Genomic DNA, 26,321 nt, shown 5'->3' with positions numbered 1-26,321 from the left:
AGGTTGATTTGATGAATCGAGGTCGATTGATTGTTCGATTGTATGTGAAATCTTAAATTACTAGAACCGAGGGCTGTTAGAGAAATGGCGCCGGCGCAAATGTATGTGATGGTCGATGTGGAAGGCGTCAAGCGGTTGATTGGGTTCGATTTGCTTCTTTTTGCGGTGTAGAAACTCTGTGCCAAAGACAAATGGAGGTATGGAAAAGTGATTGTAATTGTGACTGTAATTGTAACTGAATGAAGACAAGACTTCTCCTCGAGCAAATTGTAGATTACTGCAAATAATTTTATGTGTTGTAATGTGAATCTGGGTTGATTTGTTTGCGAAAGTCGAGGTACCTAGCAGCCAAGTGGACTTGGGGGAGTGTAAACAAATAAGAAGGCCGTAGTAAAAAGTCGAGCAACTTTTAGTGTTTGGGCAAGTGGAGTCCAGTTCCAGTCCAGTCAATCCAATCCAGCCTTGTCAAAGCCTTTTACCCGTGAAGCACCTAACTCTATGCAGCCTTCCAAGTGAGTTCAGCCTTGCAGCTCTAGCCTTGCAGCCCTAAGGCAAAACAGAGCCCATTGATCATGTGACAGCAACCTGCGTCCAATTCATTAATATGTATTATCGCTTCAGTGTTGGAACTCTGCACCAATAACTTTGATTGAGTTGAGTTGAAAATACAAGAGCGTATGCGTATTGCAACTTTCCTTGTAACTTCTCGAGCATCAATAATTACCCAACGAATTCTTTCAATTCTTTATGATACTTGATATTGTATTCGTATAATATCGTATCTCCATCCTTGTCCTTGTCGTGTGTTGCATCTGGGACTTGGGACTGGATTCCTAGCAACCAACCCAAAAAGATCGTAACCCCTGCATATCTCCATCTCCATCAGTACTTCGAAGTTTGTAAAAGCTTCAGAACGCGCATATCGGCTTTGACGCGTCCGTATTATCAATCGGAATTGCGCAATAATTCACAGACTTTGATTCAAGTACACCACGGCGAAAAGGTACTGGGCCTTGTAATCCAATCCGGTACGGTACGACACAGTATAATACGATAATAAGATATAAGAATGGACCCCAAAAGGAAGGTTAATGGCGGAAGTACTGCGGATCAAGATGATGCGGATCGCGCTGCGAAGAGGAGAAAGCTTCCTGTTGTAAGTTTGCGCCTGTTTTGTTTTTGATAATGATAAAGATAAAGGTACAAAGTTTGGTGCATTGATATTGTTCATGGGGTTTAAAGGTTTAAATAGAATAAATACCTACCTACCAGCTTTGTCTCCATTGGTGGCAGGGAAGTGAACCGGCGCACAACCACTTCTTCCTCCCCTTCATTTACATCATTCTTTATGAAATGCGAAAACGGTCGAGAAATCGAGGCTGACATTCAATAGAATGGTGATCTAAGCCAAGGTCAGACACCAGAAACAACAACTTATTATGGATTGATACTTTTGAACCAACTGAGAACGGGTCTGGACAAACAGTGAGTTCACCTACCTCCAAATGATTGCTCTTCGCGAAGGGTCTGCTACTTCACCAATCTCGCATGTGACCGAGGGGTCCCGCAGTACGCACATTTTGAAAGTCGCAACCCTTTTTGACCCCTCGCTCCGAATGTGCAATTCATGCATCTTCCTCCATCTGCACCCTGCTAATAGCGATATCTCTCTGTAGAGGCCGACCGTTCGCAACCAATTTCCTCACCCTCCCCGATAGGAAAGAATTCGCCGCATACTATGCGGTGACAAAGATGCCAATCGCCTTTGATACTATTCAAGAAAAGTTGGACAATCATGACTTTGCTACTTTATCTGAGCTTGAGAGCTTCTTCAAACGCTTAGTAAAAAATGCTAAGGATTACAATGAGCGAGAATCTATAATTCATCGTGATGCTGAGCGAATACGAAAGGCTGTGGTCAAATTTATGACTGACAATAATCCAGAGTATAAGACAAATCCTGGTATGAAGCTCGAGCCTACGCCAATTGCACCCGTCGAGTCAGTCGTATCTAAACCAGTCGAGCCCAAGCCAATCGAGCCTGCACCTTTACCTATCGAGCAAGAAGACAGCGATGCGGATGCAGAGGGAGAACCCGAGGACCTGGAGGAGGAACTCAAGACTGAACCAGTTCCAGTCACAAAGCGAAGAGGCCGGCCTCCAAAGAATCCCGGAGCACCACGCAAGAGTACCACTCCTGCTATATCCGATTCTCAATATGCTGGTGTCAGCTTCGTGGGACTTACTTTCCAACAAGCGCAAGAGAAGATTCTAGCTGACGTCCTTGCGCATAAAGAAGACCCTGCGTAAGTACTGCGGCCTACATTATTCAATTAAGCTAATATGGAAATAGGGACGAATTCTTTGAATTTGAGCCGTTCGTAGCATTACCACCACGCAGTTTGAAAGATTATTATCATGTAATTCCAAATCCACATTGTCTGAAGGATCTGCAAAAGCGAGTCAAGGGAACACATGGAGGAAAACATGCCACGGGTGTTAGCGATTTCAAGTCGTGGGCTGCGCTTGAAGAAGATGCAAGTTTGATATGGAAGAATGCATATCACTATAATGAAGATGGCAGTGAGATCTTTAATCTAGCAAAGGACCTTGAGGTATGTAATGAGCTTCCCATTGATCGCCTCTTTATTAACATTTTCCAGAACTTTTTCAAGAAAACTTTGGAAGAAGCTAAGAAGGCTGTGCCTGAGCCTGTAATCCCCAAGATCAAGATTAATGTTAAGGCTCCTGAACCTAGTCCAAAAATTACTCTGAGAGTCGGAGTACCTAGAGCAGCGGACTCACCAGCTCCATTAACCAATGGTTCTAACGGAACTGTGAACTCCGCAACCTCCTCCAACAGCGAAACACGTAGGAATCCGTTTGGTGGTTCGCACTCTACTGCGACACCGGCTCCAAATTTGGGCCAGTTAGAGAGAGCTAGGAGCATGTCGAATTCTGCATCATCTCCAGTCCTTTCAAATTCTGTGCCGGTAAAGAGTGAGGAAGCCCTACGCAAGTCGCCTGCTGCACTAATCCAATCAACCCCACGACCGATCAGCCAAACTGTGTCGACGCCGACCCCGGCTCCAAGTAACATGCTTCCACCACATACACCCAATGCGTCTAATCACAATTCATATAATCAGGGTGGTTATGCACAATCTTTCAACCATCAACCTGCAAATCTAGCCCTAGAATCCAAATTTAGAGCTCCAGGAAAAAGTGAGTAACGATCTACTTTGTGCTCAGATAAAAACTTACAAAACCTAGATGCATCTCATGCTATGATCACAAACTTGAGCATTGCAACTCATCCACGCCTCAATGTCTCTCGTCATTTTCATATGGATCTACCCCCGTCTGCAACATTGACGCAACAATCTATCACGATCAATCTCCCCTCGACGCATTACTACCTCCAAATCAAGCCAACGATCGCTCAGGCTTTACTCGAGCGTCAGTACAAGATATTTGTCACGTCTGGAGTAACTAGATTGCATGCTATACCACTCATACCAAATCATGGAGTGGACCCTCGACAGCCTCTATTCGAAGCTCGTCTTCTTCCTGGTGTGAACAAAATTGAAGTTGAATTGATTGCGGCCCTTCCTAAGGGTACGGTAAAACCTGCTGGTGGGCCTGATGTCGAGATAGAGAAAATTACAGTGTTTGCTAATTTGATGAGGAATTGATAAGAGTATTATTTATTGTTCAAAGGCTACGAGACTGACTCAGTAGCAATGGCGTTCCCTTGGCATTCTTGATATTTCTGCGTTTGATGTTAAACATAGGGGGCGTTTCAGAAAGGCCGTCGCATTGTTCGATTTGGCATTGTACAAGTAATTTATGTATCATGGAATCGGAGGTGAATCTATGATATGATGATAGAGCTGTGTTAGATATCAAGCTCTGGAGTTGGAGAGGAGAGAACGCATATTTCCTCACTTAATCAAGCGAATACTTTCAACATTCAAAATAAATTTGAACTGTGAAATAGCCTAATTCCCACTTGTAAAATCAAAATTGTCTTTTGAAGATTGAAGGGTATATTTTCCGACCATGGGATGGTATTTGAATTCTCTAGTATGGGATAGGAACATTGAATCCTTTCGTACGGTGCCTGTATGTACGTATCTATTCTCGCAAAAGAAATTTCTTCATTGCGGATGGCAAATTTTGGGCTGATATACAAGAATGATGCTGTTAGAACAAATGTTTGATGTATACTCTGTTATTCTAAGATAACTATTCGTTGTCCTAGTTTTGTGATTTAATCGTGAGGGATGTCTATCCGTCTTGTTGTCGTTTACGCTTTTGATGTTAGTGGACTGCTCAATCTTTGACCTCAACCATCAGCTTTTCCATCTTCTCACTCGACTAGTACTATCGAAGAAGCTTAACGAGCCCTTCTCACCAGATACTATCTCCGTCATCTAAAATAGAAAAGAAGTGCTTCATGGCTATAAATCACCGTAAGGAATCATGGATGTTGATGTTGATGTTGATTTGGTGGAAAAAATCAACCCCGAGGAGGTCCTGCAGGAGAATAATTTTAGATATCTATATTGGATACCATGCTCCTGTTTCTGATTTTTGCTGTGTAAAGTTGTGAGTTGTGGAAAATACTAGAGTTGACTATAGCTTCGATTACTAGGCCCAGGTGGCTATTAACGAGCGAATAAGTTTACTGCTCCTATGCCATATTGAATTTGCATTTCATTACTGTTGAATCGAAGTAAGATCTTAGAACTTTACTCCCCTCGAAGAGAAAATCGTTAGAGTGGAAAGGGAATGTAGGATTACGTTCACCGACTCCCGGCTCTAGATAGGTTGTGCATCAGATGGCAGGAAGGAAGGGGGATGGCGATTGAATCTTCGTTCAGGAGGTGTGAGGGGGAAAGATAGTCGATGCGAATTGAGTTGTTATGAGGGATTGTGGATAGAATTGTTGGTGTAATGAAGATAAATTTAGGGTTTAGCTAGGAGTATGTTTGTTTACTTGTTTATTTACCAGTAGTTATAGTAATATGGAAACTACCTAGCTATATATATGTTCTTTGTTAGTCAAACATTTCCCATGATTCATTGATAATAAATACAGTATGGCTAGCCTTCAGTGTCAATCTTGCCTGCAGTTGCTCTAATCATAGGTTGTGATTTCAAAATGGAATGATACATCATCTATCAGTCAGATCACCATTAATAGCGTCAAATACAATAATGTTCAATGCCATTCATTAGCTTTGTCCATTTAAAGATTTGGGCATATTCATGTATTTCCCTATGAATTTGGAGGCTTGAATGTATACATGAAAGTGTCTCACTGAGCATCAGAAAGAAGCCCTTAAAACTTAGGCACGCTGAAGAAAACGTATATGTAATCATACTTATATACAAAGTAAGCATTCATGACATTTACAACAAGTCCGCTATCCATCACTCCTCACCCATATCGTGAACATGAAAGTGACACCCAGGCGCTATAAGAAAAGGTGATATTCTCGTTTTTCCTTGGATGCTCCGGCCAAACCTAGCCCAATATCATATCATATCCTAACGCCAAATCCCATAATGAATTTATGATATATTTTCCATACCATATGAATCAAACTACAAAAATATTGCTAACCAATAGTCCTTGGCTTTCTACATGGTATCTTCGTCTGATACCAATACTCTTGGCCTTCATTAAAGCCTCGATGGCTTCGTCACCTCCTCCAATCATTACCATGCTGACCTGGTGATGTCTCAAAAGACCGCTCGGAGTTAGTTGCGGTTGATCCAATAATGGTCTAACCAGGTTGCGCTCTCCGTTCACTGAGCCTCCTTGACCTCCCATATTCTCCTCGCCAGGTTCTATATCATCCATGTCGTCCGAAACCACGATGACTAACTTGAGGCCTTTAGATGTGGGGGTATAGCTGGGGATATTGGATAGCTTTTCCGAAAAAGTACAACCGCCACGTTTCATAATTATAACATGATGCTGTTTAACTGCTTCGTCCGGCAGCCTCCCGTTACAAGCTTCATCAGCGAAGAAGATACTCGTGAAAGAAAGAGTGGCGGAAGATGTCTTGGCGGACAAGAGATCTGGGGCTTCCGGTGCATTGATAAGGAGATGAGCACCTTTGCCTGTGGGTAGAACAGCCGGAAGGGTGACATATGTATAAGCGGGAGGAGCTTGGGGCTGTGGAAGTAGAGTAGCGGCTGGATCGCGCAGGGCAGATGTTACTTGTTGGAGGAGGGAATTTAACAAGGTTCTGTATTCTGCTAGCCCTGCATTGCTAATTGATTCTTCCAAAGCAATGTTGGGGGTATCGTCGTATAATTGATCTTCCTCGAAGTATTCTTCGACACTTTCCGATATATTTTGGTTTTGATCATGAACCTGCTCAAGTTGTATGACTATGTCAAGCATGACTGGGTTTCTTATGCGTGAGAATGAAGGATCTGACAGATCCCCTATCACATCTCGCGGTATCAATACCTGCTCATCTCTTCCCAAAGGTATGTTCGCAATACTACCTACTCTCCACGATTCCAAGGCCTTTTCATTAACTCCAGAAGAACGCGATTGGCTTTCATGTATCATGCCCATCTTCAGACCAGACAAACTCTTGACCAATATACTGCCATCAATTGTACGATCAAGACTTTGAGGAATGTTAAAGACAATGTTAAACCCATTTTTGACCGACTGGGTGCTCAAAGCATTATTGTTGGGAAATTCAATCGTAAAAGTAGTACTTATCGGAAGACGATCGCAAGTACCATTAACTGGCATCATTGAGGTTGGCAAAGTCCATGGGAAGTATGTGTGATTGTTGACCTTGATATTCTCATTATCTATTGTGGTGTGGTGATTAGGAATCATGTGTAAACCTATAAGACTTGATGCATGGAATATATCCGTCCTAGCAGCTGTAGAGGAGACGGTAAAAGGCAGTGGTGGTGGCGGTACAGGGCAAGTATCTCGAAGAGCTACATTTGATTGTACCGCTTTTTTAGCAATAGGCCCACGGGATGCAACGGGCGGCCCGGAGTCCGTTCGAGGTAGGACAAGAGGGTGTCCCTCAGTCGTGAAGACGTAAGCAGCATCAAGATCGTTCATCGGATGATCTGGATCAAAAAGAAGATAAAGATATTTGGCTGTTTCCCCAAGAAAGAAGCTTTCCATTCGATCACTCTTTTCTCCGGTACGCACATCTTGTAAACCTGACCAACCGCATGTTGCCCAACATCTCCGTTTAATATCCTCCAAAACCATCTCGCCAACGTGAAGATACCAGGGATCTCTTGTCGCTCGATAAAGGTGGTAATTCGATTCGATGAACTCAGGACGCCCAGGCCACCAACCTAGTCCTCCCTCTATGTGTCCGTCGCGTACTGACCATCTTTCAGGAAGAGCTGCGTACCTCGTCCATAATGCAGTGTACAGTAGACTAGTTTCGATCGCTTCCTCAACCTCACCAGCTAGCGTCAGTAAACCAGGATAGTAAGCTCCAAGACTATCAATCCAGAATGCCTGAGGCGAGCCTGTGACAAGGTGAACATTAACGTAATGTGGGTGGTGGGTAGAACTGTATAGATGTCTTCTGATTGCTGTATGAGCTTCGTGCCACACCGCAAGAAAAGCTTCTGGTGAGTTTTCTTCAGCACTCAGTTCGTTATAGATTGTGTTTGGATCCAACCATGAATCATGATTTTGATGTCTATGTGTCGTTACATTGGGAGTGCCATGTCCAGACAGCAGGACGTGGGTCTTGAATGCGTATTCAAAGAAACTATCAGTACCGGCGCCTATCCCGGCATATGACCCAATCCATTGACCATTCTCTGCATCAATCCCTGCTCCAATGAGTCCAATGTTACTTCGCCTATTCCATACCGCCCAAAACGCTCGCTTTGCCAGTTGCTCAAATCTTGGATCTCCAGTGAGGCGGCTCAAAGTAGTAAACTCCAACACCAGACTACCTGCTCCTGCGCTACATGTTTCAGTAATCTCAGGCACGCCTCTCTCCATAAAGTCACCAAGATCAGATCCTTCATGTAAAGGCGAATTCACATAAAATGGTATCCCATGTCGTAAATTGACTCTTGGATACGGCATACCGGTCGCGGTGTAAAAAGCGGGAAGAAGTCGCTCAGCTAAGTCCAGAGCTAGGCGCAAAAGTTGTCCATCATATTTAAACCCATTGGGCCACAAAATTTCAGGTACATGTGTCTTCGAGCTCCTCGATTTAGATCTGCTAGCTTGTGGTTTGTAACCATTTATTGGCAAAATTCCAACGGCAAATTCATGAGCACTCAATAGCCCGCCCACACCTCTGATGACGGTCTCAAAAATTTGTACCTTGCTGTCCAGGTCAAAACCTCGAGCACGTAGTCCTTCCCCGGACGCTCCACTTGTCCCATCGCCATATTGTAATACTAGGGAAGCTACCCCGTGTTGGAAATCCTCAAGTGCTGTTGCGCCGGTTTCTTCTTTATCTGGAGGGGCGGATGCCAAAATTGCGAGAGTCGAGAGACTGTCAATTAAAGTGAGAGAATAGTTTCCGAGTGCATCGTTTAGTTCGAAATGTCGGGGGTTTTGGGCGTCTCGGGTGAGGGGTGTACAGGATACCGGCCTCAGCTAGAAGAAAAGATCAGCTACAGATCTTTGGTACTTTAAGCAATGGTCGAACCTCATCTTCTGGGAATGCAATATCCATGTAATTGTCAAATCCATGATAGAACATCTCGACCGTTTCCTTCCGTAACTCCGCAATGCGCGTCGGTGTCATGGCATTGACTAGAGCCAGACATAATGTGAAAAGGAGTAACATGGAGCATCTTGAGTTGAAGATGGTGATCGAATGACTGCTGGAAGGGAAACCCAGCCAACAACCTCTAAAGCATCGCAGTGGCATCACCGATGCTTATTTATGGAAGAAGGCATGTGAGCTTGACGAGAATAGCAATTCACAAATACTGCGGATAACTTTTGGAGTCTAAGAATTGAGCTCGGAGAATGGTAATACAAATGATAAAGACAAGAGGTGATCGAATTTTATTTGTACGTAACGTTTTATTTATTTAATATTAAAAAAAGAAAAGCAGAACAAAGTTGGGGGAATAGGACAAAGAAGAAGAATAATAAACTAATAACGTCGATGATCTAACAGTTGATTAATGATCTAGTATATATGTGTGTATGTATGATCTGGCTAAAACTGTCCTAATTCCACGCTTGCTCACCGGCTCCCTTCGATGTGGCCAGAACAGACAAAAATGGCCATATATTTACATCGTATTTCAAATCAGATAAAGTAAATTTATAACTCAAACTATGAAATTCAAATAAGCATCAAAGACATTGTGTTTATTATAGGTAAGATTATGTTATCTTTTTCTCGTCAACCTTTTAATGGTCATTGAATTGATTTCCAGAAGGTTTGATTCGCCTCTCGGTGCTTCCAAAGGCCACACCACAGGCTTACGGAGTACTAGCCACCGCCAACCGAACCCCATTACCCCTACCCCATCCCATCACCACATCACCAATCCCGTTTTCTCCTAATCCTGATTATCTTTCCATCACCACGACCATTGTAACTTTTTTCAAGAAAGAAAAGTACAGATCATTTGGGTATCAACCAATAACTTCATATGCAGCACAAATTCCACCCATTTTACCATGTCCCATATCCTGTCTATCATTGAAGAGAGCCAGCTCTCAAAAACGAAACCAGGAATCAATGCGACCATTCCCACATCGCCAACACCCGATGTTGTGTCTTTTCCTTTCATGCAAACCTCCTCAAGGCCCTGGTATTGCTGTTCTCACCCTGATGGAAAGAGCAGAAAAGTATTTTCCACAAGCTCCTCCTATTCATACACACCATGAAGGATAGTATTGATAAGGCACTGAATATGGCGGATATGTCGGATATGTCTGTATAGGACTAGGACATCGAGGAGCGTAATCATACATGAAAGCTTCCTCATTATGATAATCGATATACTCTTGTTCAGGTCGCTAGCAAAATCTCAAAGTCAGCATTGTCTCCCTATGAGTCTTGATAGCAACAGTATTGCTACTCCAAATTCATCACTTCAATCCAACTAGGCAGTTTGAAAAGTTTCACTTACAATGGGACAATCCATGTGAGCAAGACTACTTTGCTTTCTTGGCAGAGATATACTGAAATCTCCACATCGTCTATGGCTGATTATCTTCTTGTGACTTCTCTGCCATCTCTTGAGCCTCGAACAGATGTAAACGCTAGTGCTTGATTCGTTACAGCCAGTGCAACGAACTTCTTGTTCTACACACATCTTGTTTTAATGGAAGATATCGAGGGAATTCAATGATTCGTGGGATTGATCCAAAGACGCCGCTCGATCGTTTGGGAGCAATTGCTGCGCTTGTTGAGTAACCTTTAGGAATTCATGGTTCGCAAAAGTAGTTGATTGTCCGGATTTCAAAAGTTTGAAACCAAAGCGATTGAACCTCTTATCTTTATTTCTATGGCTCCATGATGGATTTACCCTTCGAATTTTTCATACCGTATGAAATTTATACACGTATCGTTCATGAACCAAGTCGTGCATCTTTACTCCTGCGCAACAACGCATAGAAGATGACCAGGCATCTTAATGGTGGCCGCGGTTCCACCCCACCCTCGATTTTGATCGGCTAATTGCTGTTCATCTGAACTACCACACGGCTCAATGGAACTTGATCAAGAACATCAAACAGGCCTGATCTTCACTCTACCCGTAAATTTCATCCATGAAATGTATTGGTTCACGAGAAGGATCTGGTAGTGGTTGCTTCCTATTGATGGGACGAACACATGGAGTGACGAAACTACCCGTAATAGTACAACCGGGCTCGTCTCCATGAAATGAACTATTTCGACATCCCCACCAATAGCTCTTGTACTCGAGTAATGATAAAGATTCAAGGTTGAGAATTCATTGGGGGAAGACATATAACCGCATGAATACCATCTGGATATTGTAACGGGGTTTCATAGTGGCATGAAGTAGGTATCTGTCCTTGTTGAATATGAATTGATTCATGGTATACATTTACATTCGCAAAGCGGTTAATTTACACATCATATTTTCATGTTTTTCTTTCATTATATCATGGAGTCATATAGTTTAGCAAGATTCCAGGAATAATAGACGATGCATGAATGGACTGTCCATTTGCTGCTTGTCATCGATGCTGCTGACCTTCAGTCATCGCTTCCCTACTTTAGTAATATTAAAAGAGTATCTTATGATTTTCCAAAGTCATGACTGAATGTGTAGCGCCTGAAAATTCTCCGTCATGCGATTTCCACGGCTGGATATACTTATGATTCTGCCTTTTTCCAGTTTAGTATTTCGGGATATCCCGTGAATATAAAAGTGAATAGTGATGCCTCGGTCATAGTTAGTCAGAGACCCAGACTCATAGAGAGATGCGAGGTAGAGAATGAAGGGCTATGGATGGGGTTTGATGTACTTCTTGGTGATTCATAAATGTTGAGTTGCTTAGAGTAGGATGGCTTGGATAGGATGAGTTTTTAATGATTTCTACAGTGTAATGCGTAACCTTTTAAAACCGTTATATTTTGTTATTCTTACACCTCTCCTCTCTTCAGCAAAATAGTGACTGTTGACGCGGAGGTGAGTAATTAAGTCCTCAAAGTAATTCAAAACTTTTCTTATGATTCAATGATTTGCAAGGTCGGGCGGAGTATTTAAAGGGAGAAGTTTCGCTCTAATCCTCAATATTTCTTCATCGATAACCACCTTTAAGCATACCTACGTCTATCCATCCAGAACGCAAACACAAACACAATACACGATAGACAGGCACGCGTAAACCATTTTACAGCATCTCGCACCACCGGACATTTCAAAATGTACACCGAAAGAAAGGTTACCAACCTCACCTGCCTCGCCTGCCACCCCTTCCGCCCCTTCCCCCCCGGCAACCCCTTCCGCTCCGACCGCTTCTGTCCCACCTGCCACACCTACCTCATCTGCTTCTCAACCTCCACCGTAATCGAATTTTGCCCTCGCTATAGAGAACAACTCGCGACCTTAAACACTAACAGCCGCCGCTCACACCGAGAATGCCCATATTTAGAAGAGGAAGAACAAAAGTGCTTCTAGATTAGGAGAAAAAACATCATAACTGCAAGAACCGTGTACATGGGAAAGGCTTAAGATCTTTATCGAAATGGGAGTAGAACTTTTGGGTAGTGATGGCGAGCACCACTAAACAAGTAACACGACCAGGAAGACATGATCGAAGGCATTTTGGAAACGCAAGAAGAAATTTGTGTTCGAAAGGAAATTACCGGTGATTGTGGTTGGCTTGCTAGGGATGCTTTGTATTTGGTTTCTCGAGATAATACATTAGACACATAACTATGTGTTCTTTATCATCACATGAATATGTGTTTTATGGTGATGTTGTTGATGATATAATACCATGCTGTTCAAATGCGCCCAAGGTTCCATATTTTGCGCACTGAGAGAAACCCCCGCAATATATACGTATAGTGTGCAGAGCTTACTTGAAAGTTGCCTGGTGCGTGCTGGCTGTAGGAGATATTGGTATATGCGATTGTTCAACTTCAGTACAACACTCGTGAGAAGTATCGGTGACTTGGACGCGTGGTTTTCACAAGGTGCGGATTTGGAATAGAAGTTCTTGAGAATGGGTATGGGAACTGAGCCATTAGGACTATCATAAAACGATGATACGAAATACAGGGAGTTTTTCTACTGTCGAGCACGGATTGGGGATTTAAAGTATATTATGGACAGACAAACACTAAGATTACATGAAATGCGAATTACAAAATCACAATGGGCCATAAACCTCAAAGACATTCTTGTGCCCGATCTCAAAATTTAGGTTCAGATATCGGAAAGCTTCCTGAGATACCTAAGCTCATGGTATCTAAATTCCGTATATGCTCAAGGATGTTGAAATAGCTAGACCAAAAAGCAAGGCAAGAGAAAAAGAGGGTATCATTTCACATCCTACATCCCACATTGAACATCCATCGAAAACCAGCCAAAAATCCCACTCCAATATGCACTATTAGTGAAAGAAATGCCGTAACATCCATCGGCTTTTTGTAGTAATCCTCTTCCTCGGCCCATGAATAGTTTTAAAAGTACAAGTAATCTTCTTACAGCTCTTCCAAAAAAAAAGAAAGAAAGAACAGAAAGGTGAGAAATAGAAATGTCGACAATTGTTTAAGCATTAGGTACCACAACCTCTAATCTACCACTCCTGTGCCAGACGGCCAATAATGCACCACAGTGACCGCATTTATGTTCGACGTCTTTGAGGCCCGACACAAGGTAGGGTATGCATCCAAGACAGGTAACTGCACAACAGAGGATGGCGATGAGACTGGGAGGGGTTAGTATATATCATACGGATAACGTACAGGATGGAGATGAGAAATGGAGATGCATACTGTGTCGTCATTCCACTGTGATGTTCAACCGAAGTTACTTCTCTTACGCCGCAAATAGGACAGTCCACGGGAGTAGGACCGGTTTGAAGAGAGCGGATAGGCATAGCAGTTGCATAGTTATTTTTTCCTTGGTTGATATTTGCTTGTGGTGGAGCTTGAGGTGTATATTGTCCTTGAGGAGGATATTGTTCTTGACCCGGTGGAGCTTGGTATTGATCTTGAGGAGTAGGTGATTGATATTGACCTTGAAGAGGGGGAGCTTGTTGAAACTTCTCATTCGTGAAACCCTCTTGTTGAGGTGGGATTTCTTGCGATGCCATTGTGTTTGGATTATGAGCGACGACTTCGATACCTTGATAAACTTCTGGTTTGAATTGTTCTTGAGATTGTTGTGATTGTGGAGGTAAATCAGGATGAGGTTGTTGAATATTTGAAGTGGAAGTGCTGGTGATGCCAGTTATTTGTGGAGAGATATAAGCCGAATTATGACTGGTTGAGCCGGTGATTTGAGGAGAAACAGTACCATGAGTTGGATCATTATATCCGGACATTGTCTAATTAATTTTGTGTGGGTAAAAGGATTGAGCTTAAAAAAGGATGAAAGAAGAAGTCAAAGAACAATGGAAGGTGTGGAATGTATTATGATGTACGATGATGTATGGCCGCTATGTTTCTTTTCAGCAAGTGCTTCCTCCCCACGAGAACCTTGACATTGTTTTATCACATCACTTATGACCCTCGGAATGTACAAAAGTATTTCAAGCTTTCCTTCCGAGACTTCTTAATCTCTGACTGTGGGTTTGTTTGATATGATTTGTGCTTTGGAAATTGATGCTCGTGTAGTTTTATGTAATGAATGTTTAATGACAGGCTTTATTTTCGACTATGATTCGAGGATGTACACAATCGAACCTGATGAGTAAGATACCTGGTTGATAGACTATCTAATGATTTTCATATCAATAGACAATCATTTCGGAAGAGGACAAAAATGAGCTAGGGAGGTAAGACGTCTAATTACAGAGAAAGAATGTACGGAGTATATCATCATGATCGTTTCCGTTTCCGTTTCCGTTGCCATCACCTTTTCCGATTCTTATGTAGCTATACGTATCCTAAGACTACCTTACACTTTATAGAAGAAGTGGCACAGCAGTGATAGATCGTAGCACAGAATAAAACCTACATTCATGCAATAAAGTACTAGGTAAATCCAAAAGGAGGCCGAGGGAGACATATATTCTACGGATTTTAGGTTGATCACTAATTGTTACTTTGCTGAAATTAAAAGGGAAGGCACCATCATCGATGATCTTCAAAACTTGAAACTAGAGAAACATTTGAGTGGCTTCGGTGGCTCGAGTGGCTTGGTATGGCTGGTGGCTCGGTTAGCACCCGTGCGTGAGAGGCTGAAGTAACCTAAGTTCTCTAGCCACATACATGCAGGCTTAGATTATCAATACATCAAATTGTTCTTCACAGACATGCACCACATGAACTTCACTGGGAATTGCCATTTCGAGGTATTCAATTTGCTTAGTCTTTGCTAATATGAAATAGTTCATACTTTAACTCTGTCCATTAAGGTTACAAAGATCTATGAAAGTTGGTGTGCTATCTGTAATTAATCACCAAGCAGATGTACCGGACCATCTCTCTTCTTTGTTCTCGGTTAGGTAAAAGTCCAAGGGCTCACATGGATTTAGCACTTCCAGATTCTGTATTCGTCTCTGTTTCTGTTCCTTCTCTACTCAAAACCACTGTGATGTCGAAATGTCTGCTTTATATCCGACTTTAAACACGTGCTATCCCGTGATCTTCTCCGCAGATCCACATGGCAGTAGCCGGTGAGCTAATGCTGTCAAACACCGACCACTCCATCAAAAGCTCCGCACTATGCGGGGCAGGCTACTTCTTGTGTCACATCGATTGAGCTTAAAACAGCACTTTCATTCACCAACAAGACTCCACGCAATAAGCTTTCTTGCACATCAACACATTCACAGAACAAAATGGCTGAGAACAATCTGGTAGATCGACTTGCCCTGATCACAGGTGCCTCTGGAGGGTAAAAAATACCGTCCCAACTCTCGAAATCCCAATAACAAAGACAACAGAATAGGATCAGCTTGTGCTCGTGCATTTGTAGCAGAAGGCGTTCACCTCGCACTCACATATTCCACATCCAAAGACGCAATTGATAACCTCCTGAATGAATTACGTCATACAGCTTCTGGGAAAGATCTTCGCATCTCAATTCATCAAGTCGATATGGGGTCCCCGGAGCAGATATCTGGTCTCTTTCAAGAAATTAAACGTGACCATAATGGACGGAATGTAGATATCTTAGTATCAAATGCGGGGTATGGTAAGAGAATAGTTGACATATCCGATATTCCTTTAGAGGAATTCGAATATACGCTTAATATCAACTTGAGAGCATCGTTCTTGTTGGTTAAAGGTGTTGTCGAAGGAATGAAGGCACAGAAGTGGGGGAGAATTATATTCATCTCGAGTATAGCTGCCTACGGGGCTGGGATCAATGGCTGTCGTACGACCCCTTTTGAATTATTTCTCCGACGCCGAACTGACACGTGCATAGATTATGCTGCATCAAAAGGTGGCCTCACGTCGATGATGAAGAATTTATCACTTCATCTTGCCGAGTACAAGATTACAGTCAATGATGTCGCTCCAGCGATGATTGGCAATACAGGCATGATTCCCAACGCCAATGTTGCCCCTGGATTACTTGACATGATTCCACTGCATCGGTTGGGCACTCCGGAAGAATGTTCGAATGCAGTTATGATGTTTGCCAAGACTGGATATGCAACCGGTCAAAGTTTGTTACTCGCAGGAGGATTAAATCACAAGTAGACGTTTTCGTACTATTTGTGAGACACGATGATGATGGCCGCAACAGGCATACATTGGGATGTATATGACGAATCAAAGCCTATTCGCATCAGTTAGCGAATACACTTCATACATTCCTTCATAAAACAATCATGGTGATAATTCTCCGCTTACAGGTTTCCTCATGTACAACATGTGGCACTATCTTTAGGGAGAGCTGCATGCGTAGTCCTCGAAAGTTTTTTTAATGTAGGGAGAATGGAATAATAAGGTTATCCGTATCTTTGATATATGGGAAAGAAGGGTAATAGCCCCTTCCAATCATGTTTCCTAGATTCATCGAGACCCCGCACTTCACGACGGAATGTTTGCTTATCAACAAATTTCCCCACCTCGAATGAGCTTTCTACTTGTATCAACCCATCTACCCATCTTTATACTTTCCGCAACAACAATTTAGTCACTAAAATTCATTGAGAATCTTTATAGATCTTTACTTGGATTGTGCAATTAAACCGTTTGACTTGTGGTTTTCGAATGCTAAGGAAAAAAAAGCAGCCATGGATACTCCAACTATTCTCAAAAAGTACACACCAGACCTCCATCGCTATGAAACTATCTACAAACATCTCCACCAAAACCCGGGATTGTCACTCCAAGAAGATTTGGCTGCTAGAATGGCAGCCACATTTCTCGAAAATCTTATAGGCTTTGATGTCCGTACTGACATCGGTGGCAGAGGTCTGATTGGGATTCTGGAGAATGACTCTGGACTTACAGTTCTCCTTCGCGCTGATACAGATGCATTGCCTGTCAAGGAATTGACTAGTCTACCATGTGCTAGCACCAAACGGGAAGTTGATATTGAAGATGGCATTGAAAAATACGTGATGCATGCTTGTGGACACGATATGCATATAGTATGTATGCTAGCCGCTGCAGAAACATTATGGAAGGCAAAATCCGAATGGCAAGAAACATTGGTGATAATATTTTAATCCAATGAGGAGCGAGGCGCGGGAGCAAGGGCTATGATAGATGATGGATTGTACGACCCCGAAAGACATGCATGTCCCATTCCGGATGTGGTTTTAGGACAACATGTCATGCCAGTTGTGGCAGGACAAGTGGGGACACGAAAAGGGATCGCTGGATCTGCAGCTGATAGTTTTCGATTAACGGTTTATGGAAAGGGTGGTCATGCATCATAGCCTCATATGACGATTGACCCCGTATTTATGGCCGCTAATATTATTGTACGATTGCAAGGGATCATCAGCAGAGAAGCAAACCCGCAAGATGCGGCTGTAATAACAGTAGGCAGCGTCATCGCGGGAATGACGGAAAATATCATTGCGGATGAAGCTGCCTTGAAGATAAATGTGAGGAACTTTAACCCAGGAACAAGGGAAAAAGTTTTGAAATCGATCAAGAGAATCGTAAAAGCGGAGTGCGATGCTTCAAATGCTACGAAAGAGCCCCTCTTTGAGCCGACGAGCAATTTCCCTTTCTTGATAAATGATGAATCTATTACCCAGAAGCTCTCAGATAGTTTTGATCAAGTGTTTGGAGAAAACCATATTCAAAACTGCGCACCTTTAGGAGGATCTGAAGATTTTGGGATTTTGGCATCAGAAGCACCGAACAAAGAGGGCGGAAAAGGAGTTCCCTCGTGTTATTGGCTCTTTGGTGGTACAGATCCTGAGCTCATTAGGAAAGCCCAGGAAACGGGAAGGATGGAAGATGTGCCAATCAATCATGGTCCATTGTTTTTGCCGGTAATACAACCAACCCTTAAGACGGGAGTGGAGATTTTGGTTACAGGAGCGTTGACCTTTCTCAAAAAACGTTAAAGGGTGCATAGTCTGATGGTTGCATAATATGAGCATCTCTTATTGTTGGAATTGAGCTGGGGATTACCTGGAGTGATAGAGCTGTGCTAGTTGAGGAGAAATTCACTGTGAAGGCAGAGTGGCTGACCGTTAATTGTTTGGTGGTCGGTCTTTTGCTATAATTATTCCTCCCGTGGGTAGCATTCTTACAGTGCGATGATGAGCATTATTACATGGGCTTTCGGAAGTGAGCGTTCGGAGTCTGAAAGAGACAAATCATAACAGACCATAGAAATGATAGCGGTGAAGTGGGTGGTGGTGGTGTTACTTTCACATAATTCTTAGAGTCATTGGAGAAACCTGAATCCTAGCGATTTCATATCCATGACGAATCAATACATTACAAGCATATTATAATTGCCATTAATATCAATATCACTAGAAAAACAATACATCACTAGCACAAAGTCCATTTTAAAATGCTCGAGGATATTCTCATTAGGGTCCTGCGATTCGCAGCTTCAACACTAAGGTTACTCTCAAGGTCGTAGTCCTACATCATCTTTCAAGACTGCCGAAGAAAACTAAATACTCTCACATCACACCAAGGGAAACAAATCGCAAACTCCAGCACAAACTGAACCCAAGCCAGAGAAATCCGACTTTTGCAATAACAGAAAAAAGTCCCTCCGGTACCTGCAGAACTGCTATTACTCGCCAGGATTCACACCATTTTGTGTTGACTAATCCATCCATACTTCAAAAATGTCCAACTTGCAAAGCTTTATTCTTCTGCCAAGTGTTCCTTGTACCTATGACTCCATCGCATACCACCAACTAATGCCAGTAACCGTTCGTTACTGCATGTTTAAAACAATCATTCCTGCGGAGTCTAAAACTCCTCCATTACTCCCTAAACTGTCATATATCCGTGGAAGTACAGTGCATAAAGAGTGCGTCTTTGCCAAAGGGAGCATCTTTTTGCAACCCTACTTCCACTTTTGTGAATCTTTAAAGCAGAAGAAACTAGTGTATGAGAGTACCTCCTTGCCAAAGGGAGTATCTACGTTCCACGTTTTTCACCGTAATTCTTTCATTGTCGCGAATGCTGCTAGTGCATAAGAATAATCCTTGCCAACAAATATTCTTTGCCACTCGCCTCCATTGATGTTTCCTATGGGAGACTGCTCTGCATCGTTCAGCCCTTCGGAAGTGGGCGTCTAATTTCCCATTTCCTTCGTCGTGTTAAAGTGTCCTGTTGGTAGAACAAAGGTTGTTGTTGGTACGAGAAGGATACGGAAGACGTAGCACCCACGGATTACGTAGGTCCTGTATGTCTAATTGTATTCTGTCTAAAGAGCTAGCTACATATTGAAAGTAATAAGTCTTATATAGACTTACTAAAAGAGCTAGTCTCTTTCGCGTTCGCTTAGTTCTTTATTACAGTAGTAATTGAATTGAAGCCATTCACTTCGTTCACACAGTTGTAAAGTAATTCCTTGCCAAAGGGAATGAATTTTGCGCGCGAGTACATCCGTTTCATGACCCGCATCTGTTAATGTCCATTTCGGAGAAGGTTCAGAAATCCTGAAATCATAGCCCAAAAGCTCTTCCTCATCCATGAGACTGCGCTCCCATTCAAGTATTCCATCCAACCTATAAGTCCTTGTATATATCCACTTGCAACTATCAAATATTTTCGTTCTTCTGTCGTGCTCATGCCCCCGTCAGTGTGTTTATTTCTAGGCCTACTCTTCCTTCCAAATGCATGGAAGAGTAGGTGGGGTCGAAATAATGCTATGAGGTAGTTTGGAAGAACGAATTTGAGAGTTGTTGAAGTTGATAATGGAGTCTAAATAAGGGTTGGAAGGTGCCTCGCAATTAATTTGTAGGATGTTGTATAGGTAAGGAGTTAAGCAAAAGAGTCATGGAGGGAATACCTTACAAAGAAGTTGCACAAATCTCTTATTAAAGATGCGTCCATCTTCTAAGGATGATTTGTGCCAGTTCTATGCAAGGCATATCGTACGTGGATGATTCCCATGCTGTTGAAAGGGTTGTACTGAATGATTTCGAGGAAGTGCGCATGATCTTTCGGTTTCCTTTGAGAACCGAGTGTTGCGTTTGGATCGTGTTGAGGACGCTGCAGAACGGTCAGACCTTAGGTGCGCACCAGAATGAGGTGTATCAGGAGGCTCCAGAGTACTCCGAAAATTCTTGTGTTGGCAAATCAATGAAGTGCCGATGGTTCATCAAAAAAGCTAGTAAGAAGGTGATGGTATCCGAGGAGGTGACATATTTCTCAAGTGGCTGTTGGCTGTGGGCTTTAGGACGCGGTCTTGAAGGCAAATGCCATGGCGTTGGCTTTAGAGGTGCTCAGTATGGATTATTCCTGCTTCCAAGAGTAGCAAACCTTGGATGAGTGGGATCTCTCACGAGAAACACCAGTGGCATTTTTATCGGCTTTAAGTTGAGGAAATTTCTTGTAGCTCCTCCAGATGAACACACTCCCGGATTAAATCATGTAATCACCTCCTCCTTCTTTCTAGGTGGCCTGAATTCATTCCAACACCCAGAATTTGCTGGAAATAGTGACCTCGAAGAGGGGTCAATGCGGTGTCTCGTAAGTGAAAAGGTAGCGACACTCCCTCTGAAGACAGCAGAGCTGACTAGGCCAGTAAAATCGAAAGCTAGAAAACTCAACCACCCCTGCACATCTCAGCAGCCAGCGAAGGGCGACGTGCAACTTTGATAGTATATACCAGGTTATCCCACGACGACGTACATCGAACGACACTGGATGTGGTGTCTCATAGGTGGTAAATGGTGTTATGTTTTTAATTCACAACAGAAGTTGTGGGAAAGAAGTGCGAATGGTTGAACCAGGCCAAAGGCGGACATCGCGGAGTCTAAAGCCCTCAGGAGAAAGAAAGCGTTTTCTTGACAAAGTTGGTCCAAGTCTCCCAGGAACGAGGCTTTCAAAGTGGTGGAACGGCCTTCATACTTGAACTTCTCCACTCTATCGCTAACTTACTGTCATAGTCAACAAACTCGAATGCTTCCCACAATTCGATTGCTCATCACCAATATTTATGTTCCTGTCGTGCTCCATGCCCCCATGCTTGTATTCATTTCTAGGCCTACTACTCCTTTCAACGCAATGTGAATAATAGGAAGTAGTATGTTGGGGTCGAAATGAGGCTTTGGAGAAGTTCGGAAAAATATATGGTGATAAACAATCGAAATGGAAAAAATTAAAGTCAAGTGAAGTTGACGAGTATGGCAGAATTTGTTGTGTACTGATTTGGAGTAGTACATGGATTGAAGTTCGCAAAATAGAAGTGGAAAATGAAAGCATTGTGTACCATCTTGTTGCCTTGTCGTTCCAGAAGAAGTGTGGGTATACCTAGGCGCCAGGTAGGAGCGTATTGCGAGTGCGACCCGGCAGTAGGAATTGTCAAGTAACACCGTGGACCACTTCTCAGCCTTAAAGGGAGCAGAGAACGTTGGGGCTTGTCAATTAACAAGTACAATGATACCAAAAGAATAACCAGCGCTTAGATCAGATCGACGGAACTTTTTGGACTGCACCAACGACTTATTAAAGCACGCATGGTGGCACAGTAAAAACTTGCCAAAAGCTCCATGATTTAATCACCACGGCGGAAAATATTGACGACTCGGAGGATCCGAACCTCGAGAGTCTTCCAATAATGGAAGGTACTCTCTAGGATATGTTCACCGAGTCGCAATATTCTGGTAGGATAAAGTACTTGTAAAGAGACTTTGTCCCAAGAGACGGGAGCGACCAGTTCCGTCGACTTTGGCTCTTCTACAGAGACTGTGACCACGATAGTCACCGTAGCCACTATGGGATCTGTAGAAATAGTCGTGGAAATAAGCGGTGTCGTAGTTTTGGCTATGGCACTGCTCATTCCAATCGACAAAACTGGTCCTCTCTTGGTAGGAGCCACCTTTGTGGTCATGGCGATGAACGAGATAACGAAGAGGAAGAAGAGGACCAGCGAAAATCGGGAAATTGCAGATGGAGTTCTGACATGCTTCTTCCTAGGAGCTGCTGCCATAACAACCACTGATGAGGTTATAGGAGCTTCTGCATTCTGCTTTTCCTCCTCAGTCGCCTGTGTTAGATCACCCTTGACTATAGGCTCTTCTACCTTGAGAACAGAATCGGTAACAGAATCAGAAATGGTGACGTCAACAGGTACGCTATTCATAGATTGAAACTTCGAAATTTCTAGGTGAGTAAATTCCCTGATTACAAACCTAGCATACTCGAGACGTTCCTCAGGACTGGGTGAAAATAACTTTTCATCCTCAAAATCAAAACGAGGAATCAGCGCTGGTACTACACCCCTGCAGCCCGTAATTTTGGCTGGAAGAACTGGCAAAAGAGAATCCTCATTCATGAATTCAGGTTCCTCTTCATCGATAACTGGGGGTCCAATTGGGTGGAAGGCGGTACGACGGGTAACAGTCATTCGCTGTCTGGTACTAGCAGTAACGACAGAATTTGAGCTGTGTTTCTCTTTGGCAAGTTGATCGACAGGTGCAGCGTGTATGGCTTTCGTAGCCTCGTGAGCACTCTTCTCTGCCTCAAGCTCTTCTTTCTTTTCCGCCAACTGCTTATTCACTGACTCCGTCTTCTGGCTGACGTTTTCGAGGAGATTTCGCGTCGAGGTCATTTCGTCTTTAAGGACATTGAATTCATTCCGCATATGTTTTGCTTCACCTTGAAGAGAAAGCACAACTTTGTGGGAAGTACCGAGATCGCCTTGGAGTGTGTAGAGTTTCATTTGAAGAACATCAGCAGATCCCCTGGCCTTCGAAAGATCGAATTTGAGAGAAGCGACATCTTTATCAGCAGACCCAGCTTGTGCTTTCGCTTGAGCAATCGTCTCCTCTTTGTTAGTGACAATGGATTCATAGGAATCCCGCAGAGAAAGTAACTTTGCTTCATGACCTTCAGACAACTCAATAATCTTCGCTTCAAATACAGCGATCTCGTTCTGATGAGCAGTCGCCTGAATGAGATTCTGGGCTTGAAGTTCCTCAATTGATTTATGGAGCTCGCTCTGCACGTTGGAAGTATCTTTGGGATTCGAATCGAGAAGAGCGTGGTTGCTGTCGGAGATAATCTGATCTTTAGCTTCGATAGCTTGTGCATGGTTAAGTTTTATTTGTGCAAGGTCACAATTGGCTTGCTCAAGTTTTTTCCCGAGTGACTTGTTCTCGATATGCAAGGCAGTAGCTCTGTCTGCTGTCCGCTGAAGTTCCCAAATACGAGGCTGAGCTTGCGTGATTTCAGTCTGAACTCTAACGAGATCTTGCTGCAGGGTATTGACTTTGACAGCAGCATCGTTGAGCTGAAGTTTGAGCTGGTCTCGCTCATTCAATATAGTCTGACCCTCAAGCATCAACTTTGCCTTCTCGTCTCCCAACCCTTGGAGTTTATTGACGAGTTCTTGATGCTCCCCTTCAAGAGCTTTGAGACGATCACCTGCATCGTTCTGCTCATGATTCAAGGAAATTCTGGAAGCTTCTAGCTTCACGGCTTCGAGTTCGCCTTGAGACACCTTTAACTCTTCAGTCTTGACTCTGACTTCTGTCTCTGCTACCTGAATTTCATCCAACTTCACTTCTATCACGTCCTCAAAGCCGCCAACCTTGGCCCTCAGATCTTTTATCAACTCGTTCAAGCGTCGGTTAATGGTGTTTTGGTTCGATTTTTCCCTCTCTAAGCGTTTGACCTTGTCATCGCATTGATCGGCATGATAATTTGCCTCATCTGCCGTGTCATTTGCTTGGCTGAGAGCGTCAAAGACGGTCATATAGTTCCTTTCAAACTCATTTTTCTCTTCCACAACAATGTTAATTGCCGTGTTTAAGTCTGCGATTATCTGTGTACTGTTGGCTTCAGCAGTTTGGATTACCACTGTGAGGTCTGCAATTGTCTTTGCACTAATAGCTCTCTCTCGTTTCAACTCCTTCAAAGACTCATCCCGCTTGTGAGTGAGTCGTTTGATTTCCTTCTCAAGCTTGCGCGTCTTTTCGACATCGAGAGCCATAGTTGTCGTAGGCATTGGAGAATTTGCTGTTGCTCCAAGCCGAAAGGCGTTAGGTGAACGAGCATTACTAGCAGCACCAAATACTTGAATAATTAGCCCAAGATCAGATAACACTGGGATTCAATAAAATACCATAGGTATTAGCAGTTCCTGACATCTCAGAAACTGCGACAGATTGTTTGGGAGATGATTTCGCAGCTTCTTTGGCGGCAAGCATGTCGCTCAACGAGAGTTTAGGCGGAGTTTCTTTCTTCTTTGGAATGAAAAGAGCTGGTGGCGTACTTGGTACGAAATTGTCCATATTCTTGGGCATCTTGTTCTCTATTCATAAAATTGATTAGCCAAGTGCGCAATAAATAGTGTAGGACTGTGAACAAAACAAGGAAACTTACTCTTGACGTTCGTACTGATGTACAATGTGTTTGGCAATCAAAATGTATGCCAAGTATGGAAAGGCTATGGTATTGTATGTAATGCAGTCTCTTGATGTGATTAATTAGCAAAGTCTGTGATGAATATTGTGCAACTATCGATGGATAGATCGAAAGACTCACTCGCAACGGCAACAAGGTTGATCGGTACCAAGATGATTCTCTTAACACGGTTCTAATAACTTCAGAAAGCTTTGAATATGTTGTGAAGTAGCAAAAGAATTGGGAAAATTTTGTATTTGTCAAGTTGGGTCTTGTTATTGAATTATTTGGGGTTGTAAGATCGATGGAGTCGTTGAAGAGCGGGACTCTTTAATAAGTATACAGAATCAAATCATGGTACTGCATGCTAGTGGGATGAAGGTGAATAATTTGGGGTTCAACGTTTCAGTATGGCATAATTGGTAAAGCTGTAGGTAAAAACTTGCTCAATGTTGCCATTATCGCGTAGTGAATGTTTTCTGGCTGGGGGCTTAGACAATTTCATTTCTACAACAACCACTTTTAAATACGGCAGCCGTGACTCATTTGTTTTATTTTATGTAAGATGAACTGGCGTGCGACGATAACCTTCAGATGACAATATCTTCAATGTAAATGACAATGTTGCGAGATTAGACGATATATTCGCTTAACGTTTAATGTTTGTTTGGTCTTTTAACCAACCCTCCTTGCTACCAGGGACAACCTCCGGACTTATATGCGTATCCATAACAGTAGTATAGTACTAGATGACGTTCACTGGTAGTATTATATATCGAGATGCGTTGATATTTTGAAAGCAATCGTCGTCTCTCCTGGGTTCAGCTTCAAATTAATCTAGCTTCATTGTACATAAGCTGCGGAATGTATTCTAGTAATGTGATTGAGAATGAATTGACATCTTAAAGGTAACAGGCTCGGTTTAAACATAAGAATGATTTAGGTCTTCATAGAAGATATTCGACTCAAAGGGTTGTAGTGAAGGTGGAGGTGAGGCAGGAGTTTGGGGATTGAGGCTTTCATCCTCAAATCATGAGTGACAAAAAATAATCACTTGAAGATTCTTCCAGGGTTTCGTTCTCTTCGTTCCCCCATAGTTATCCTATTTTCGATCATCTCTGGCTTCTCCTTCAACGCAGGAGCTTTCTAAATTAGCAGCTCCCTGCCTTGATGGCACTGTGGCGCTCTAGCTTTATGGTTGCACAAACCAAAAAGATTGGTTACCATTCTATAGACTATACTTCTTGGCACTGCACGGCAAAGATCTCAGGGCCCCTCATTATTTGACCATCTATCTCTGGGTATTTGTAGAAACTTTATCGTTTTTATACAACTGCCTGTCACAAATCCTCTCAGAAATCGGAACTAAATGTTGCTAATCACTCTATTCGGGTACAACGCTAGTGATGCAGTCCGCAACCATAATCTCAGCCCTAAAAATGAATTATCGCCGCAAGTTACTTTCAATTACCATCGCTAGACCTACGCCACTGGTGTTTGTTGACCTGCCGAAAGTCTACAGAGTCATGTCATGTAACCCCCACGCCAAGTACTTAGCAGACGAAAAAGCAGAAAAATTCCCTCATCTATTTAGAACGGAGTGATAACCTACCGCTGTCTTCTAACCATCCGGATGCATTCAGA

General features: G+C 42.9%; 10 protein-coding genes across 10 annotated transcripts; 6 read left to right on the top strand and 4 right to left on the bottom strand.

The window, feature by feature from the left end:
• Positions 1–1,069: 1,069 nt before the first annotated feature.
• Positions 1,070–3,846, top strand: SS1G_05642 (hypothetical protein; the record flags this gene model as incomplete). The annotated part of the gene is made up of 7 exons (XM_001592671.1): positions 1,070–1,156; positions 1,394–1,485; positions 1,677–2,306; positions 2,354–2,615; positions 2,664–3,225; positions 3,274–3,623; positions 3,742–3,846. 7 exons carry the CDS (start codon positions 1,070–1,072, stop codon positions 3,844–3,846), a joined length of 2,088 nt encoding a protein of 695 aa, XP_001592721.1.
• Positions 3,847–5,608: 1,762 nt separating this feature from the next.
• Positions 5,609–8,714, bottom strand: SS1G_05641 (hypothetical protein; the record flags this gene model as incomplete). Its single annotated transcript, XM_001592670.1, has 2 exons — positions 5,609–8,635; positions 8,688–8,714. 2 exons carry the CDS (start codon positions 8,712–8,714, stop codon positions 5,609–5,611), a joined length of 3,054 nt encoding a protein of 1,017 aa, XP_001592720.1.
• Positions 8,715–9,634: 920 nt separating this feature from the next.
• On the bottom strand, positions 9,635–10,320 carry SS1G_05640 (predicted protein; the record flags this gene model as incomplete). Its single annotated transcript, XM_001592669.1, has 3 exons — positions 9,635–9,695; positions 9,975–10,021; positions 10,135–10,320. 3 exons carry the CDS (start codon positions 10,318–10,320, stop codon positions 9,635–9,637), a joined length of 294 nt encoding a protein of 97 aa, XP_001592719.1.
• A 2,937-nt stretch (positions 10,321–13,257) lies between these two features.
• SS1G_05639 (hypothetical protein) lies at positions 13,258–14,035 on the bottom strand (the record flags this gene model as incomplete). The annotated part of the gene is made up of 2 exons (XM_001592668.1): positions 13,258–13,417; positions 13,455–14,035. The coding sequence occupies 2 exons, from the start codon at positions 14,033–14,035 to the stop codon at positions 13,258–13,260; spliced, it is 741 nt and encodes a 246-aa protein (XP_001592718.1).
• A 258-nt stretch (positions 14,036–14,293) lies between these two features.
• SS1G_05638 (predicted protein) lies at positions 14,294–15,069 on the top strand (the record flags this gene model as incomplete). Its single annotated transcript, XM_001592667.1, has 3 exons — positions 14,294–14,403; positions 14,776–14,871; positions 15,045–15,069. The coding sequence occupies 3 exons, from the start codon at positions 14,294–14,296 to the stop codon at positions 15,067–15,069; spliced, it is 231 nt and encodes a 76-aa protein (XP_001592717.1).
• Positions 15,070–15,318: 249 nt separating this feature from the next.
• On the top strand, positions 15,319–18,196 carry SS1G_05637 (hypothetical protein; the record flags this gene model as incomplete). Its single annotated transcript, XM_001592666.1, has 5 exons — positions 15,319–15,331; positions 15,607–16,035; positions 16,087–16,329; positions 16,833–17,267; positions 17,613–18,196. The coding sequence occupies 5 exons, from the start codon at positions 15,319–15,321 to the stop codon at positions 18,194–18,196; spliced, it is 1,704 nt and encodes a 567-aa protein (XP_001592716.1).
• Positions 18,197–18,940: 744 nt separating this feature from the next.
• SS1G_05636 (predicted protein) lies at positions 18,941–19,297 on the top strand (the record flags this gene model as incomplete). The annotated part of the gene is made up of 2 exons (XM_001592665.1): positions 18,941–18,983; positions 19,023–19,297. The coding sequence occupies 2 exons, from the start codon at positions 18,941–18,943 to the stop codon at positions 19,295–19,297; spliced, it is 318 nt and encodes a 105-aa protein (XP_001592715.1).
• Positions 19,298–20,149: 852 nt separating this feature from the next.
• SS1G_05635 (predicted protein) lies at positions 20,150–20,597 on the top strand (the record flags this gene model as incomplete). The annotated part of the gene is made up of 2 exons (XM_001592664.1): positions 20,150–20,200; positions 20,253–20,597. The coding sequence occupies 2 exons, from the start codon at positions 20,150–20,152 to the stop codon at positions 20,595–20,597; spliced, it is 396 nt and encodes a 131-aa protein (XP_001592714.1).
• A 1,228-nt stretch (positions 20,598–21,825) lies between these two features.
• Positions 21,826–24,577, bottom strand: SS1G_05634 (hypothetical protein; the record flags this gene model as incomplete). The annotated part of the gene is made up of 2 exons (XM_001592663.1): positions 21,826–24,347; positions 24,397–24,577. 2 exons carry the CDS (start codon positions 24,575–24,577, stop codon positions 21,826–21,828), a joined length of 2,703 nt encoding a protein of 900 aa, XP_001592713.1.
• Positions 24,578–26,116: 1,539 nt separating this feature from the next.
• SS1G_05633 (predicted protein) lies at positions 26,117–26,281 on the top strand (the record flags this gene model as incomplete). The annotated part of the gene is made up of 1 exon (XM_001592662.1): positions 26,117–26,281. The coding sequence occupies one exon, from the start codon at positions 26,117–26,119 to the stop codon at positions 26,279–26,281; it is 165 nt and encodes a 54-aa protein (XP_001592712.1).
• Between the last annotated feature and the right edge of the window lie 40 nt (positions 26,282–26,321).

Source organism: Sclerotinia sclerotiorum, genomic scaffold (assembly GCF_000146945.2).
Source record: "Sclerotinia sclerotiorum 1980 UF-70 scaffold_7 genomic scaffold, whole genome shotgun sequence".
NCBI lineage: Eukaryota > Fungi > Ascomycota > Leotiomycetes > Helotiales > Sclerotiniaceae > Sclerotinia > Sclerotinia sclerotiorum.
This window is presented reverse-complemented; position numbering and strand designations above follow the sequence as displayed.